Source organism: Remersonia thermophila, chromosome 5 (assembly GCF_042764415.1).
Source record: "Remersonia thermophila strain ATCC 22073 chromosome 5, whole genome shotgun sequence".
NCBI classification, from domain to species: domain Eukaryota; kingdom Fungi; phylum Ascomycota; class Sordariomycetes; order Sordariales; family Chaetomiaceae; genus Remersonia; species Remersonia thermophila.
Window position 1 is genome coordinate 321434 of NC_092221.1, and position 17961 is coordinate 339394.

The window sequence follows — 17961 nt, forward strand, 5'->3', positions numbered from 1 at the left end:
GATTTCAGACTCAAGAAACAAACAGTGTGTTGTTTGCTCAAGCCGCATTTTCGAAGAGCAAGCATCCTTGTGAGCGGTATTGAGCCCCCAAGATTGCCCCAAGGACAGGCTGGGTTGATTGAGCAACAAAGGAACTACCCCCGTGGCTCGAGTACGCGACCACGCAGACGCCTGAGTTGTTCATGTCTCAGCTAACGGTGCTGGGCATTTCCCGGTTGATTTCCGCCGGCACATTCTACGACTACTGTGTACTCAAGTCCATGGAAAATATCCCATTTGCATCGAGAAATCGCAGCGACACATGGAGAAAGCAAACGCGACCTGCGGTCGCTCTCGGTCGGACGAGAAGAGGTTGTTGTTTTCTTGTGCCAGGGGCGTGACACACCTGTGCTAGTAATGGTTGGCGCAGCCCCGCATGTCCGCCAACGGATCTATTCCAGACATCTGTTTTAGTCCCGACCCTCCGACCATGACGGCATGCCATGTGAAGATGTGGCGCGGTCATCTGCCCAGCGCCCACTTCCTCATCGGGCCGCCCGTCACCTGGGCTCGCACCGCAGCCAAGCAGCCAAGCAGCCCAGCCGCTTTTGGGTGGTGACGGCGTCGATCCACCCACGGCAGTTCAAGCTGAACAGAACAAAGACAGGCAACGTGGAAAGATGCCAGGGTTGGCAACAGGTGAATCCTAAAATAACTTTGCAACACATACTATAGTTGCTGTGTATTTTTTTTTCCCTCTTGGGTGAGCGCTGGGGTGTGAACGACATGTGAGCATCAGCTGTCCATAGTCAGGTAGGTTTCACACAACCCTTTCTATGATGCCGAACCGGGTAAGTGGGGCATCATGATGAGAAGTGCCGGGAACCAATTCACATGATGGAGGAAGCCGAGGCTGCGCTGCTGATGAGATCGACACCAACCCTGAGGGGGAGAGAGGGGGAGGGCACCTGGACATGGGATAAACATGTGTCATAGGTATGTTGCCGGCTTCCCCTTGTACGAGTCGGACCCAAGGACAAATCCAACGTTTTTTTCTCTATTTTGTTTCTCCCAGGACTCTTCTGCAACCTTCGGGACGCACACCACCTATGTGCTAGTTATACATACCTACCTACGCCTTGGCCTTTAACGCTCGAAGGATTTGCCCTTGTCACCCCGAGGCCTGTCGCACCCAACCCGTGGATCCCAGGATCGGTGGACTCCTTGCCGCGGCCTGGCCCGCACCCGCACCCATCCCGGCCCCGCCTTGACAGCGACATCGGACCAGGTTGCCCTGCCCTCCGTTCCAAGCCTTCTTAGGCCTGAACAGGAGACGCTGAGACTGGACCCCGAGACACCCCTCCTTGGAGGGGTTGGCCAACATCCAAAGCAGCTCGCCGCCTCCCTACGTACCTACCTACCTACCTCACCCTCGTCGAAACCGGTCCATACATTCATTTCTGAAGCAGCTTGGCCTCTTTTTCTTCTTCTACTCTCTGCCGGCATTCTCTTCAGGTTGACAGCCCCGCTGTTCCTGGATGCAGAGTCTACACGTACATATACGTACATACCGATCCCTCCCGAGATTTCAAGCCCTTACCACGTGGGGCTCGGCGGGACATTGCAGAAGTGTGGTGGGGTAAGGCTCTCGGCGATGTCAACACAGCGCATACACCGCTCTGTCAACCCCCCACTAGCCCCTGCCCCTGATTTCATGATCATCATTCCTCGCATCTTGAGCTGCCTTGACCGCCTGTTGACATGTCTCAACAAAATTCTAGCCCCAGCTCCGGAGCTGTCCATTCTTCCATGCTGAGGAGCATCCCGGAGCGGAGACCGCCAACTTAACAGCCCCAGCTGCTGCCGACCGCATCAGGAGGTTGGATGAAGAAGGACAAGCCCATTTGACCTCCGAGTCAAAACATCAACCGGGCTCCCTTTGACGTCGCACAACATCTTTTTTATTCCCTCCCGCCGTTCCGCCGATTCCACACACAACAGGTGTTTCCACGACTGCAGCATCGCCTGCATTGCTCCAGCAGCCGGGTCTGCTCTGCAAAAGCAGCGTGGTTGGCCGTCTGTTGCTGGCCCCCCCTGGTCTTGACAGCCCCTATCGGCTTCCGTTGTAACCTGCAGCACCGGGGGCCTCGAGCGGATCTGCGCCCGCGAAAAAAACCTCTGCCATACAATACTTCCATATCTCCACTTGCACCGCGAGGATTTGCACTACCATAGTATACTCCCGTACATACTACACTGCGCTACTTGGGATCCCGGCGTCTGCGTTTGTGGCTGACCGCAAGTTCTCCTACCACGACGCTGGACAGGGAGCCTCGCCGCGGCAACCGCCGATCTGGAAGCCTGCATGGGCTACTGCTTCTAGATCTACAGACATACATATCCCCACAGCTTCGGCAGCATTTCAAGACCCTTTCACCCCGCCCTCTTCGATTTTCTTTTTCCAACCGTTCTCTATCCACCGGTGCCCAGTGCCTCCTTGGCCGCTGTGTCATGCTTCCCCTCCCGAATCCGCCACCGCAGACAGACCAGCCATGGCATCGCATCTCACCCTCGTCCCAACCATTGACCGCCCGAACTCGCGGGTGAGCCTGGCACGTTCTGATACGACGTACCACAGCTTCCAAGACGACTCGGACATACAAGAGCCCGGGGTCTTGTCCGGCCAGCAGCCGCCTTCTTCGGTCTGCCCGCGGCCAGCATCGGCGATCCCAGAAGAGGAGACAAAGCAGCCATCGGCTCCCGAAATGCGGAGGCAGGACTCGGGATATGAGTCCATGGCTCCTCGGAGCTCCACCTCCTCCCACCATCCCAAATACGCATCCGCATCATCGCCATCTCTCTCTTCGTCCACGCGCAAGCGCCGATCCAGGCCGGCCGCACAACGAGCTTCCCACTCGGGCCCCGTCGCCCACCGCCCTCGGGGCCACCTCCACCGGACCTCGGCACCGCCTCCTGCAAGCTCGGCATCACCATCAACGCAGCAGCCACATCAGCCCGTCACCTACTTCCACTTTCCCCACTTCACCTCGTCTGATCCAGCCCTCGTCGAGCCGGAGCCTTCGGCCTCGGTCGGTGCCTTGTACGAAGCCAAGGGCTCCACCTCCGTCTCCGTCTTCCCCCTTCCGACGCGCTCCGAATCTCCCACCTACCCCCTCCCGCCGCAAACGACGCACTACTGGACCAGCGACAGCACGCGGCGGCTCGAGTACGCCGCCATCGACGCCGCCAGCAAGGGCGTCAAGGGGTGGGTGATCCGCCACGTGGTGCCCGACTGCTTCATCCCGGAAAGCAAGCGCCGGATCGGGTTCGAGGATGATCGCGGGAGCGTGGTGAGGTACAGGCTGAGCCTCGAGGCGGACGAAAGCGCGGCTCCGGAGAAGGACCGGTCGGGGAGACCGGCGAAGGGGTGGAGGGCCTGGTGGCTGCGGCGTCGCACCGGATGAGACGCATCGCGCCAACTGCGGTCCCGCATGCTCTTCTGCCCGTCTTCTGTTTGGGCTGTTGGAAATATGGGGATGGGCCTTGCTTTTTCGTTCCTTTTACGCAATCGGCGCAACTTCTTTGGTTTTTTTTTTTTTTTTTTTTTTTTTTTTTTTTGGGATTGATTGATTGATCAGCATCAGCGGCATCTCGGTTCGAAGTGGCATCGTATCGACATCATCTCGGCATATCGAAGGAGGACATGAGACGGCGTTGTATACCCATGTTTTGTTTTGGCTTGCGTTTCATTTGTCTTATTTACCATGTTGGCAGCTCGGCGCAAGATCTGTTCAAGGTGGGATGGAGCATCTTCAAGGAAGCCTCGAAGCCAGGGTTGGGATGCATGGGTTTGCGGAGGGGAGCGTTTTTCCGAGTTGCGTGTTGGAATACGCTACTTTGAATATATTATCTCTCCGAGGCGTCCTTCTCTTCCTCGCCCCGTGTCAGAAGTATAACTACGCAGCCCGAGATTTGTCTCCGTCGTCAGTCCATGTGGAGTCCGGGTCGGTCAGGTCGGAAGCCAGCTGGGTCTGGGTCCAGGCCGAGGCTGCAGCGATGTGAGCCTGCAGGCGAAGGACCTACAAGCGAGCACGACGTGTCTGGACGGCACGTAGGTTGGCCTTGCCCTCGACAAGTTCAATGGCCCGGGGAGGTTGTCAACAGGGCCTCGCTGGACCATCTATGAGCTGATATTGGTACCTAGGGGTAGGGAATAAGAGATCCACTTTCATTCTCATACGGCAGTCGAAGGTTTTGTTGCGTATAACAGGGCAGGGCGCAGTAGGGGTTTCCAAGCACCAAGCTCACGCAAGGAGAAACTCTGGGAGTCTCTGAAGTTCTAGGTTTGTCGAGAATGCCCGTCCCAGGCTGTGACTGATACAGTTGAACTGCAGAAGGCAGGTTTGTATCCACTTCTCGGAGAGCCGGACGAAGCAAGGCAGCTGTCATCCCATAGGTACGGTAGGTACAATACCTACCCCGGGCCGGCCGGTTGCGCCATGTTCTAACTCGTGTCAATGTACCATGGAATATTATTAGAGGCAAGCCTGGACAGAATGCGACAAGTTGGTTAGTTGCAGCAAAAGGCTTCGTTGCGAGCTATAGGTAATTAGGTCTTATTGCTGTATGTGGCAAAAAAACGAGCACAAGACAGAATTGAATATTCAATTAGGTAACGGGGATACAGTTCTGTTGCCAGCTGTAGCACCTAGGCAGGGTCGGGTAGAGGTACCTAGGGAGCTATGAGTTTGCCTAGGTACCTAGGCAGCTTACAAACAGACATGGATGGCCTAGGCATGTACAGGGCCTCCGGCTGCTTCTTCCGGCTTCTCTTACGGCCCAGGAAGCACGGGCCATCGTCAGCGATTGCGGAGCCCTGAAGGTCCGATGCGCCAATCAGGGCGCCGCACGGTTGTGCGGAAAGAACAAAGAGTCGAAAATTTTGGGGCCTAGATGGATCAAGTTCGTGGTTCCTGCTTTTGCCATGGGGCATGGGCTGTTCCCGCTGGCGTCCATCCCCAAGCAACCACTTCCATTCTTTCGTTTCCCTCTCGGCCCTGCGCTGAAGCGGGACTCACCAAAGCACCCAGCTTGCCAACCTACCCACCTAAGGTACCTACCTACCTACCTACCTACGTACCTGTACCTAGCCTCGCCATAGCTGCCTTACCGGGCCTCTAGGTGGTAGCTGGTTGGCCCTTGGATCGCCGCTAAGCCAGAGGTACCGGCACCTTCTGTTCGCTGGAACCCAGCCGTGCAAACAGAAGAAAGCCGCCGTCGCCAAGTCGTCGGGCTCGACTTTTCCATCCTAGGTCATCCCACCTTCAACCCACCAAATTTTCCTGCCTACCAGGTTCTTTGTCGCCCATCGACCATCCCACAACCGCCAACTCGCGTCACTCCTTCTCCTCGGTTGCTCCCTTGTCGGTCGTTTTCCAATCTTCCCCAACCCATCTCCAGGCAGCTTCCACCATCCCGTCATCATGGCCCCTGTGAATGGAATTGGCGCCGCCGGCCCGGTGAAAACCGCCCCTCGACCTTCCTCCTCCATCCGACCTGCTTCGACCATCATTCCCGCTCTTCCTCTCAACTTTCCTCAGCGCCCAACCGCCAAGCGACCTTCCATTGCAGCCGACCCGGCGCCGTCGCCAAAGGCTCCGAATGGCACCCCGTCTCCCCAGGAGAAGCTCGCAGCGCGCCCCGCGGGACCCGGCCAGGAACTGCGCAACGGCGCGGGCTCGGCTCTGAACAAGTCGCCCAACAACAACAATAACAACAACAGCAGCAGCAGCAGCAGCAGCAGCCACAGCGCAAGCGCAAGCGCAAGCGTCTCATCGCCTTCGGGTGCTTCGACCCAGGCTGCCACCAATACTCCTGCGGGCAGTTCGGAGGCGACCACCGAGGAGCGCGAGAAAGGTACGTCGACACGTTTGGTTGTTCCCTTTGGTTCCAAGTACCCCGCCTTGTCTTGGACCGCATTGCCCCGCCCTGTCCGCCTGCCCCCCCCCCCCCCCCCCCCCTTCTCCCTCTCTCTCCCCTCTTGCAACGTTCCCCCACATCCCACATCCTCATGCAGAGAGACATTGGCTCACCTTGCAACCTCATGCAGATACACCCACAGTGTCGTCCATTGCCCCCGACCGTCGCCCTTCGGTGACGATGCCGCGGCGCCGACCCTCGGCTCAACCCGATGCCAGCTTCGGACCAATGGGGGCCGCTCCGGGTCCTGGTCCGGGCCCCGGCCCCGGCCCCGAGGGGCTCGCGCCAGCGGCGGGGCACCCTGCCCTGGTGCATCGCCCGGCCTATCATCAAGCCCACCCCAGCAACGGCAGCATGGTCTTTGGCGGCTTCCACGACTCCAACGCGTCCTCGCCGGCTCCCCGCTCCGGCGGCCTTTTCCCGCCTCCGGGCCTGCTGCCCTACCCTCGGCCTCCCGTGGATCTGTACGGACGCCCTCTCCTCGCCTCCCCTCCCGTTGATGGTTTCCCCCCCAGCCTTGTTAACCACGCTGGACCGTCCACGCCCCACAGCTTCCAAGGGTCGCAATCCTCGCTGCAAGCCGACGACCATGCTTTCCCGCCCTACCACGCGGTCAACGGCCACGGCGCTCCCCCCGCCGGCCCGATCCCGCCGCCTCCCATGAACGGCACCGTGCTCCGCGGGCCCGTGGTGCCTCCGTCGCCCATGTACCAGGACCTCCACGATCAGGAGGACGCTCTGTCCTTCCTGCGGCATGGCATCACGGACACCACGTTTAACGATTGCATGCTCGAGGTTTGCTTCGTCGACAGCACAGAGTTTCAAGATCACCCCGGCTATCAGCAGCTGCACAAGGTGCTCCGGGCGCCGGCCCACCGCTTCATCCTCTCGCGCAGCCCTACCCTGCTGGGCATCATGAAGTCGCAGGGAACGGCGCCCGGCGGCGTCGTCTTCCTCGACGTCAAGGACGAATACATGCGGTCCGATGTCTTTTGGTACTCGCTTCGTGCTCTCTACGGCTGGAGCTTTGCCGACGGGTTCCTCCACACCGAGCTGCAGCTTCGCGACGCCCGCGACGACATGAAAACCGCGCTCAGCTACGTCGCCACGGCCCGGTACCTGCAGCTGCCGTGGGTCTATCCCGTGGCGGTTCACCGCGTCGCGCGCCTCCTCCACTGGAATACCATCGACCTTGCCGTCAAGTTCGTGTCGCAGATCGCCGCCATGTCGCCCCGCCACGACGGCTCTTCCATCCCGGAGCTTGCCGAGCACGTGCTCGCCTTCCTTGTGCACAACTTTCCGGTCGACTTTGTCCTGGACGCCGACGCCGGAGATTGCTACGGGTTCCCTCGGCTCCCTGCCGCGGCCCCGCCCGCCCCCAAGAAGGAGAACGGCGCCCCCGGCATCGCCAACGGCACGTCGAACGGCACGCACAGCCGCCAGGCATCCAAAACCCAAGCCCAGCTGCCTCGCAACCCGCGCCTGTCGTCGAACCACCGCCTCTCGCAGATCAAGTTTGGCGACCTGTCGCCTTCCAAGGACGGCGCCTCGACGCCGCGCTCGCCGACCTCGGCCGACAAGGTGCTCTCGGGCATCTTGCTGAACCTGCCCTTTGAGCTTCTGAAGCGCGTCCTGGAGCACCCGAGCCTGGGCAAGCTTTCGGGGGAGCTGACGCCCGCATCGCGGCAGTCCATCATCACGGGCGTGGTGGCGGAGCGGGAGGCGCGGCGGCTGCGGGTGCTCGAGAACAAGGGCGACGCGAGGCTCCGGGCCTACCAGGAGCGCGTCGAGAATGCGTCGGCTCCGGTGCTCGTTGTGACGCAGGTGGATGACTACTGGGTCAACAACCTGGGCTTTAAGGAAGAGGTGTTCCCTGGAGACGCGCCGTTCTTGGTGCATACCTGGTCGATGGGGCCGCCTTCTTCTGCCAGCAGCTAGCCGATTCGCTGCGGATGAGCGAGCGAGCATCTTATGACTTTTGATGACGACTTGGGGGTTCGCGGGGCGTTGGGTTAGGCTTCTCTGGGTTTTTCTTTTTTTTTTTTTTTTTTACTTGGGGGGAGGGAGTTTTGAGCTTCTCGGGTCTCTCTGTGCATTCCCTCCGTGAGGAGGGCTTTCATGACGGGCTCTGGGCGGATAAAAAGTCTTTTTCCTTTTGCGCTTTTGGTGTGTTGATGGTTGGCAAAGTTTTTTTTTTCTTTGTGTTCTTGTTCTGCATTGCGACAGGAGTTTACGCGGTTACACAAAAAGGGCCTGCCCCCACGAGTCATAGGGGACCAAAGGCAGGCAGGCAGACGGGCAGGCGGGCAGGCAGGTTGGCAGGTTGGCAGGCAGGCTGGCAGGCTGGCGAGCTGGCTACCGTACAGGGTGGGTGGGCATGGTATGATGGGATTACGAGGGGGATATCTTTGGGGGCGAGGAAGGGCCCTGGGTTGTCTAGCCGTGGAGGTTTCTTTTGCTCTCTAGAGGGAGAGTGTAATGATGACGTTGGTTGGTTGGGCGGCACTGTCTCTACCGGCATATTTGATGACGGCTCGAGTGGGGAGGAGGAAGACGAGCCAGCGTCCACGGGGATGTGGTTTCTGTCAGGATAGAGAGCACGTCGCTGTACATATGTACCCGTCAGGGGTCTCAGGAAGGCCGTAACACAGCAGCTGCAGAGGGTATCACAATGGGAAACTACACAGTAATACGTAGCTCGATGCACATGGGACGCTGGACGCTGGCGCTCTTGCATGCTGATTGCTTGGAGCTTGGAGCTGGGAGCTGGGAGCTGAGAGGCGATGGTGTTCTTGCAGGGGATTGGGATCCTGGAGTCGATGATGGACATGAGATCCTTCCATTGTCCTGGCAAGGGGCCGGCCTTTGGAGATTTGCATGGCGGTGGATAGGGTTGGTTGGTTGGTTGGTTGGTTAGTGGTTATTGATGGCTTGATCAAGACGGGCCTTGGCCTTTCAGGAGTGTTTTGTGGGGAAAGGAAGGATTGCATAAACGTCTTTTCGATGGCATGGAGACGAGACAGGGCGAAGCTACGAAACACGCCAGGACGAAACAAGACGAGATGGATGGGGTGGAGCCGTGTCCCAAGGAGTGAACGTTAGGTAACCTTGGGTATTGCATGCATGGGCCATTATGGGGGGGGGGGGGGGGGCATGAATGTACTGCGGATGTGTGCTGCTACTGTGCACTGCGCAGTGAACCGCGAAACGTTCTATCGGGTCCACCAGAGATGGGGCCCAGCGTGGTTGTGGGGGAGCTTAACGTTATTTTCCGTGCTTTGCATGGCAGGTGCCGGTCTTGGCTGAGCTCAGAGCCGAGGCTTTTGCCATGTGTGTAATTTAACAAGTTCACGGCACTCGACACATTCCATCCCATCCACCCCCGTCAACACGTGCAACCGCACCTCAAGGTCTCGTCCTGCCCCTCCAGCTCCTCCAGCTTCTCCAAGTCCCTCCAGCTCCTCCCGCTGCTTGTCCTTCTCGGCTTCCAGGGCTCGAATGCACACGGCAATCAACAGCACGGCTCAGCTCATGTTGGACGACACCACGGCCCGGCGATCCAATTCCAACCTTGCACGACGCGGCCTGTACCACGAACCTGCACCCGAACCAGCACCCGAACCTGTCTTTCAGCTCCCCCTGGAACTCCCGGATTCTCGTCACGCGCTGCTGCGTTGCTGACACCCCCCTCGACTCCTTTTTTTTCTTTTTCCTGGCTCCCTCCCCTCCAAGCGACCGTGATCACGAAGGAGAATTGCCATTCCACGGCCCCCCCCCCCCCCCCCCCTCCCGCGAGAAACCATTCCCAACTCCACGATCCCGAATCGCAGCCACGAACCCTACCGACAGCCATGGCCTCCAAGCCAGGGGCCTCCAAGCCAGGGGCTTCCTCCTCCTCCTCCTCCTCCTCCTCTTCCTCCGTCACGGCGCGTTCCGCCACCGACCCCATCCTTCGCAACGCCCTCCGCTACACCATCTCGGCCCGCGAGTACGCGACCCTGCACAAATACGTCATCTCGCGATCCCGCGCCCTCAAGCGCCGCGCTCCCACGCCTGCCACGGTGCAGCGCATCATCCATGGCCCGCCGAAGCCATCGCGGGGCAAGGCCAAGGGCAAGGGCCGCGGCGAGACCACCAGCGAGGAGGACGAGTCCGATGCGGCGCTCCTGCGGAGGGTCGGTGACGATTACGGCGCGCGCGCCGTGAGGCATTCGATCCGCGTGTTTGTGGCGACGGGGCTGGTGATGAAGCTCTGGGGCATCGTCGAGGGGAAGCTCAAGGGAAGGGATCTGAAGAGGGAGTATGTGCTTTGCCCCCTCCCCTTTCTTTTTTCCCCCCTCCTACAGGCAGAGAGGCAGATTGGTTTTTGGAGAGGATATCTATCTACCTCCTTTGCCGCCTTGAACAACAAGAACAACAATGCCACGAGGGTTCCCTCGAATCTGACGGGCTGATGTACGGACGGACGGACTGACCAACCCTGATCTTGCAGCGCATCCTCGGCCACCAACAAGAAGCAGCCGTTGCACAAGTCGCCGACGCTACGCCTTTCCCTCTCCCTCAGCACCATCCTCCTGCTCTACCGCATCCTCTTCCGCTTCCTGACCCGCCTCCGCGCGCACCTCCTCGACCCCTCCGCCGCCCCCTTCCGCCTCCGCAACCCGCGCGTCGCGGGCACCCTGACCTCGCCCTACGCCCCCGCCGTCGGCGCCTCGCTGGCCGGCCTGGCCCTCGGCGTCTACCCGAGCCGGCCCCTGCGCGTCACCATCGGCCTGTACACGCTGTTCCGGGCCCTCGAGTGGGGGTGGAACTGCGCCGAGGACAACGGCATGGTCTGGGGCTGGGAGCTGGGCAGCAACGGCAAGGCGGCCAGGATGAGGAGCCGGCCCGCGTGGTGGGGCAGCTGGATGCTGCAGCCCCTGGCGGTCGGGCAGCTGTTCCACGCCGCCGTCTTTGATCGGGACTGTTTGCCCTCGGTACGTCCTCTCTACCCCCGCTTCCCACCCTCCTCTCCTGCCCATGATGGATGGCGCACCGGATGGAGAAGAAGAAGAAGAAGGAAAAGAAGAAGAAGAAGGAGGAGGAGGAGGAGGAGGAGGAGGAGGAAAAGGTTCGATGGCGCGCGGCGTCGTGATGGCTGACCGGTTTTCCCCACGGATGATAGCTCTGGAGCAACCTCCTCCTCAAGGCCTCGTCGACCTACACGCCCTATCTCGCCCCAAGGCCCGAGGACTACCCGGCGGGCTTGCAATGGCCGAGCCCGAGCGAGATCGTTGACAGCCTCGCGCAGATGGCGCGGTTGAGCTGGCCGTACGTGCCGCCCCCCCCCCCTTCCTTATCCTATGCAAATAGCATTATTTCCCCCCCCCCTGGCTCCCCCCCTCGCATGGGGCACGCACACAAACGCTGTTTCGGCGTTTTTTGCTAACCGGCCGCGACGGCCCACGCAGAGCCTTCATCTCGCCCACCCTCTTCCCGCAAAAGGAAGACATCCTCCCCGCCTCGCTCGCCCCCATCGCCCCGCTCACCTCGGGCGCGCACCCGCTCATCGCGTCCCTCTCGTGCGCGACGCTCCACCCGAGCGACCCGTCGTGCTCCCGCGCGTTCCTGACGTGCTGGCTGCGCTCCTTCGGCCCCCTGGCCCGCGTGCTCTTGGTGGTCTACTCGGCGCTCCTGATCCCCCGCCTCTCGGCCCTGTACCACTACCCGCTCTCGACGGCGCGCGACCTCGTCTCGAGCGCCCTCCGGTCCGCCGGCTGCCTCACGGGCGCCCTGGCCACCGCCTGGTCCAGCGTGTGCTTCTTCCAGGCCTGGCTGCCCCGCACCTTTCTGCAGACGCAGCGCTTCTTCCTCGGCGGCTTCCTCGCCGGCTTCTGGGCCCTGCTGCAGCAGGGCCGCCGCGGCAGCCGCGGCCTGTTCCTGACCACCGCCAAGACGAGCGTCGAGAGCCTGTGGAAGGTGGGCGTCAAGCGCCGCTGGTGGAGGGCCATGCGCGGCGGCGACGTGTGGGTTTTCGTCGCGGCCCTGATGCTGACGGGCGTCGTCTACGAGAGGGACGCCAAGGCCGTCAGGGAGGGGGCCTGGAGGAAGGGCATCAGCTGGGTCCGAGGCGAGGGGTGGAGGGATTGGGCTCTGGAGGAGGAGGAAGAGGAAGAGGAGGAAGAGGAGGAGAATGAGGGGGTTGGAATGAAGGAGGAGTAAAATCCACCCTGAGCGCATAGTGCGGCCACGTGTTTTGTGAAGGCGGATGAGGAGGAAAAGCTATTTTTTTTTTTTCTCGTTTTTTGGTCTTTTTTGGATTTCTTTTTTATCAACTCTTGGGGGGGTTGGGCGGCATGGAATGATTTATGACGTTTGAACGAGGACGACGGACGGGGATGGATGGATGGATGGGGGGGTAAGGTACCGAACCGAGGCGGGCGAACGGTGTACCGGTGAAAAGGGGAGAGAGTGGGCAGAGAGAGAGGCGGCGCACCGGCGTGTGCGGTTGACTCGCCGAGCTGCTGGCTGGCTAGGCGGGGGGGGAAGGGGGGGCGTGTGTACACTAGTTATTTTGTTAATTGTAACCTAACCGCTGCTAATCTTTTTTGTTGTTGCTTGTCAATCTCATCCCGACTCGGCGTCATCCATCCATTCAACCCCCTCCCTCTCCCTCTCCCTCTCCCTCACCCTCACCCTCACCATCCACACGCGCACGCACCCTTCCTTTGTCTCCTCCCGGATGCTCCCTGACCCCCATGGTTTTGTTCAACGGCACCACCTTGTCAAGGGTCGAGCCGGGCGCTGTCGGTGCTGGTGGCCACAACCACACCAAGCCACGAGATATGTCGATAAGGTATCTGACCAGGCTTCCAATCGTCCCGAGGCCCAAGCGCCCAGTGTCACACGCCGGGCTAGGGACGCAGCGTGGCTGGCCGGAACAAGGTCAATCTGGCGGCCGAATCCTCCCAAGGAATCACTAGCTTGCCAACGATGGCTCCAGGACAAAGCTCATGCACTGCGGCTACACGAATACACCAAGGGGAATCGGACTACATAGGCAGAAACACACCCTCCTTTTGGCTTTTTCAATTAACCCGAGAGAGTCCTATAAGCAGCAACAAAGAGGTATCTCAAACTTCATAACGTGAAAAATCTCGTGACAAGTCCAAAGTCATAACACCACACACCACACGCCTGCCAACCAAAAAACAATACATATCCCACCACCCCTCGCCCTATTACAGTTCCCAAAGAGGCTGATGAAAAGAGGGAGAGGAAGAAAAGGCAAACCGCAGATGATGGAGTCTTGAGTCCTCCAAGATGCTCAAACATGCACCACCACTCCAAGCAACGTGCAAACGAGCATGTCTCCCCCCTCTTTTCCAATTCCGTTTTAAATCATCCCCTCCGGAGCCCCCATCCCACCCCCCATCGCCCTGCTCGCCGGTGGGCCCCTGGCCACAAAGGGAGGGCCATTCTCCCTTGCTCCTCGGCTCGCCGCCGTCAGGCCCTGCACATCCGGCGGCGGCTTGCGCAGCTTCCTGCGCTGATCCGGCCGACCGTTGCTTCCCTCATCCTCGCTCCCCGCACCGTAGTCCTGGCCGGCCAACGGCCTCCTCGCGCCAACCGCATCGGAATCTCCCCCCGGGGTCGGGTCACGCCGCCGACGCGGGTTGATGGGCGGGAGAGGCGGCGGCGCGGAGCTGCTGTTGGAGCGGGACCTCTGCCCGTTGCCGGGGGACGGCGGGTACTGGGAAGGGGAGGCCGCCGGCATGTCACGCCTATCGCCAGGCCGACGGGCAGGGCCGAAGGCCGGAGAGTACGGCGACGGCGAGGGCAGGCCCATGGGCGGGATAGGCGAGGGCTGCCCTGACAAGACGTCCAGGCCGGACCTCCCAGCCTGCAGGTTGAGGTTGGTGGCCGAGTGCGCCTGCTTCAGGCCCGGAGAAGGGGCGGGAGAGGGCGCGCCGCGGCTGGCATAAGGATACGGGTACGAAGGGGTCAGGGGGGACCCCTTGATGTCCTTGCCGGGCAGGCCAGGTGAACGCAACGCCGGCCGAGGCAGGTACGGCGCGTCGAGCTGGTCGTCGGTTTCGTCGATCGTGTTCGTGCGGAGGCGAGGCGGCCGGCTGTGGCCCCGCCCGGTGCTGGCCTCGGAGCCGCTTCTCGAACGCTCGCCCGACGGTCTCGTGCTTCCGGGCGACGGATACCCGTCCTCGCTGGGAGCCGGCCCCCGGTACGATACGGGAGGCGGCCTCCTCTCGGTGCTCGGGGTCCGCTGCCCCGGTCGGTCCACCCTGGCCGCCGAATGCATGTTCCGTGCGTCGCGCACCTCTTCCTGGGCCGACGCCCCTTGGTGCCGAGCCAGCGTTTCCAGCTCCTTCCGCTTCTGCAGCTCACGCCGCGCTTGCCGGAACGCCTTGAGGCCGGGATGGATGGGTTTGCTGCCGCCCTCGTCGCTGCTCTTCTTGGAAGGCGACCCGTCGGCGGCATCGGGAGCCGCGGTGCCACGGGGCTCCTCTCGCGACGCTTCGGCCGCTTGCTCCTCCTTGGCCACCTCCTCTTGCATCGTCTCGAGGGATTGGACATCCTTTTCGTCAAACGTTTGCTTGGAGGGCTGGGGCGACGAGCTCATGGTGGACGAAGCGAGCCCCAACATCTTGAGGCCCTTGGACGGCCCCGTCACGATGTTGCGCGAACGGTCGATGAGCGACCCCCGGCTGGACTTTGGCTTCAGGATGCCCAGGGCGTTGGACGGCGTGGGGGTGCTCGGCGGGTCCACGGGCCCCAGCGAAGGAGAGGGTGCCCTGCTGCTGTCTGATTCCACGTACGACGTCAGCTTCTCGCGGATGCGCCGCCTGGCGTTGGACAGCTGGCTCGTAAACTCGTCCGGCTCGTCCTCGGTGCCGGTGCTGGATCGGTCAAACGGCCTGAACTCGGCGGTTTCGACCTTGGGAAGCAACTCCGTCTCGCGGTTCGTAGACGCCACGGACCCATGGGACGCATGGGCCCCATGGGTCCCGTTGGTCCCGTCGGAGCGGGCCCAGTCCTGACCCAAGGAGGCCCCCAAGCTCAAGGCAGGCGCAGAATCGCCCAGAGACAAAGACGGCTTGTCCCGAGAATCCCCGCCAAAGTCGGATCGCGGAGCCCGAGGCTCGGGCGCGGCCCCGAGGGAAGAGTCGACGCTTTCCGTGCGAAGATGCTGGCGGATCAAGCCGCTGAGGCCCGAGCTCGGTCCCGGCAGGGTTGGCGAGTCGATCGGCGAGCCCTTGGGCCCGACCGTCAGGGAATCGGACCTGCTGCCCTCCTCGGGCTTGGTATCGATCGATAACGGCGCCAAGAGCGCGGGCTTCCGGAAGGCGGGATGGTCCTCGTCGGCAGGGCGTTCGATGTTCACCTCGATCGACAAGCCGAGGGCGGCGAGGCTGTCGGCAACGGACGAGGGAGTCGCAGCGTCGGTCGCGGCGGGCGTTGGCGGCAGCCGCGAGTCTTGCGCGGCCGAGGGGGGGTTCGGCGGGGGCGGCTGCTGAGGCTTGGTCTCGGATTCGGCCGTGTGGCGTTGCGTGGGAGTCTCGCGGCCCTGGTGCAGCTGGAGCTGGCGTTGGACGTACTGGCTCTCGTCGTAAGGCGTCGAGGGTTTGTCGAAAATGCCCAGCGCTGTCGCCTTGCCCACGTCCTGCGGAAGGATAGGCAGCACGGCCTGCTCTCCCTCGCTGACGGGAGGGCTAAGAGGGGGCAAGCCGCCAAAGGCGGGCTTTGCCTCCGTCTGCACCTTGAAGGCGGAGCCCAGGGCATCGACGGTGCGGCTGGCGGCCGGGGGGCTGAGAGACCGGAGCCCCCTGGTGGGTACGGAGTCGGAGGATTTGGTGGCGAACGGCCGCGGCCGTGTCAGGCTCGACAGCGCCGAGCTTGGCGGTTCCTTGGGGTCCTGGTTGAACCCCTGCTCGTAGAGCCTCCTCGTCCGGGTGACGTTGCGCTCGGGAATGGTGACGCCTGTCGACGACGGGATGGTCGGGGATTGCCCGTCTTTGGTGGCCGGGGCGGGCTGCGATGTGATGGACGTGGCGGCCGTCGAGTTGCGGCCAGCCAGGGAGGAAGACGAAGCGGTCGACGCGGTTTCCCGCTTGCCATCGTACCCGGCGAAGGAGGGGGATTCAGAACGGTCCTTGGCCGCGTCGTCCTCGGCGGGCTCGGCGGTCTCGGCGGATTGGGCGCCGCCCGTCAAGCCCTCCAGGGCCTTCTCCCTTTCGGATTGCCTCCAGCGTTGGAAGGCCGACAAGGCGACGTCGTCTTCGTAGACGGCCCGGCCCGCGAGGCCGGAGCTCGAGCTGGCGGGGATCTTGTAGATCTTTTGCCTGCCGCCAAAGAGATTGTTGCCCTCGCCGGGACGGCCGCGCGTCATGATGCTGCCGCCCGCGGTGGACGCCCCGTCGGGGTCGTCCGAGGATATCGACTGGCTCCGGAGAAAGGTGCCGCCCCGAAGGGACTCGACCTCGGCAATGTCGGAGAGCCCGCTCGAGGTGACGCCAAACCCGAACTCGGCCATGCGGGACTGGCGCTTCGGAAAGAGGACGCTATCATCGCTCGCCTTGCCGATCTTGGTGTTGGGGTCATCCTGCTCCCTGAGCATGGAGAAGCGGGCCGAGAGGTTGGCCATCAACAAGCTGGTCCGGAAATCGTCGGTGGACGGGAGGGCCGTGGACAGGTCAAACTCCTTCTTGACCTCTTCCTGCTGCGTCTTCTTGCCCTTGCGGAAGAAGGACAGGCCCGAGTGGTCCGAGTCCTCGCTCCTCCGGCCCGTGGCCAGGTCATCCTTGGCCCGCTTCTTGTTCCTGAAGCGATTCATGGTGGGAGGGTTGCGATCCTCGCCGTCGGCAAGATCTAGGGATCCAAGTGCAAAGGGATGGATTTGCTCACGTCAGGGACGCGGGGCGCGGCAGACGCATGGGAATTCGCCCCCAACGACCGTGCTGGACAAGACCGACCAGGGGCTAGGCGACGTCGACGGGCTATCTAATGATGGTATTCTTGAGATGGGCGGTGGCCTCCACTGTGACGAGGGGGGGGCGGGGGTGTCAGCATCGCAATGTTTTTTTCGCATCTTGTCTGAGGGTATGTGGTATGTATGTAGGTGCACCCCTCCTCGTCTGAGCCATTGGCATCGTACGACGGGCATTGAGGCTCAGGACTGTGACACGAACTCTCGGCGGAATGTGATCCTGGCCCTTCCCTCCCCCCGGGGGGAAGAGGTGGGGGGGAGGGGGGCGCTTGCGGATCCCTCCATGCCCAAGTTGCGGTGTTGAGACTGGGTTCGGAGGAAGACGAGATGGAGAAACTCACCTCACGGATAGCAGAAAGCGGATCCCAGCTCAACAGTGGCTCCTTGGACGCAGGTCCACTCCGCACATTCTCCAAGCAGAGAGGCCAACGGTTCGTCTGCACGGTGTTCGGCGACGCAGGCTTCTTCTCGCGGGCCACGGATCCAGCGGCTCGACGAGTTCAAAGGAATGCGGTTGGGGCTATCTCCCCTCGGTCCTATGCAGCCAGCCGCAACCGCTCTCTGCAGAAACCCTGGAAACCGGGGATCGTCCCGTAGGAATTGGCCCGGGAAGGAGGCTTGTGGAAGTCGGCAAAGAAAGGAATGGGCGTTTTAGCAGGCTTTTTCGTTGACGTTGTCGGTGCAAAGTCGGCCGGTCTTTTTTTTTTTTTTTTGGCGGCTGCTGGCGGGCGGTGGTGAAACGAGAGGATGCGGTCAGGAATGGCGCGCGAGGGTGGTGGTCGACAACGGCTTGGATGGAGGAGAGGCCGAGTGACCGAGCAACAGGGCGAGGACCGGGGCGACAGAAGGACAGGGGGAGAGAGAGAGAGAGACAGACAGACAGACAGAGAGAGAGAGAGATCGGGAGGGAGGGCGAGGGAGACTGGAAACGAAAAGATTGAGAGATGGAGATGAAGAAAGAAGTCGAGATTGGAAGATTGCAGGGACCCATCCAAAGCAGCATTCGGCTCGTGCCTGGCGTC

General features: G+C 61.7%; 4 protein-coding genes across 4 annotated transcripts; 3 read left to right on the plus strand and 1 right to left on the minus strand.

The window, feature by feature from the left end:
- Positions 1–2531: 2531 nt before the first annotated feature.
- Positions 2532–3443, plus strand: VTJ83DRAFT_5320 (uncharacterized protein; the record flags this gene model as incomplete). Its single annotated transcript, XM_071011908.1, has 1 exon — positions 2532–3443. The coding sequence occupies one exon, from the start codon at positions 2532–2534 to the stop codon at positions 3441–3443; it is 912 nt and encodes a 303-aa protein (XP_070864695.1).
- Positions 3444–5462: 2019 nt separating this feature from the next.
- Positions 5463–7896, plus strand: VTJ83DRAFT_5321 (uncharacterized protein; the record flags this gene model as incomplete). Its single annotated transcript, XM_071011909.1, has 3 exons — positions 5463–5895; positions 6089–6422; positions 6510–7896. The coding sequence occupies 3 exons, from the start codon at positions 5463–5465 to the stop codon at positions 7894–7896; spliced, it is 2154 nt and encodes a 717-aa protein (XP_070864696.1).
- Positions 7897–9809: 1913 nt separating this feature from the next.
- On the plus strand, positions 9810–12159 carry VTJ83DRAFT_5322 (uncharacterized protein; the record flags this gene model as incomplete). Its single annotated transcript, XM_071011910.1, has 4 exons — positions 9810–10258; positions 10451–10934; positions 11123–11268; positions 11409–12159. The coding sequence occupies 4 exons, from the start codon at positions 9810–9812 to the stop codon at positions 12157–12159; spliced, it is 1830 nt and encodes a 609-aa protein (XP_070864697.1).
- A 1174-nt stretch (positions 12160–13333) lies between these two features.
- On the minus strand, positions 13334–16786 carry VTJ83DRAFT_5323 (uncharacterized protein; the record flags this gene model as incomplete). The annotated part of the gene is made up of 1 exon (XM_071011911.1): positions 13334–16786. The coding sequence occupies one exon, from the start codon at positions 16784–16786 to the stop codon at positions 13334–13336; it is 3453 nt and encodes a 1150-aa protein (XP_070864698.1).
- Between the last annotated feature and the right edge of the window lie 1175 nt (positions 16787–17961).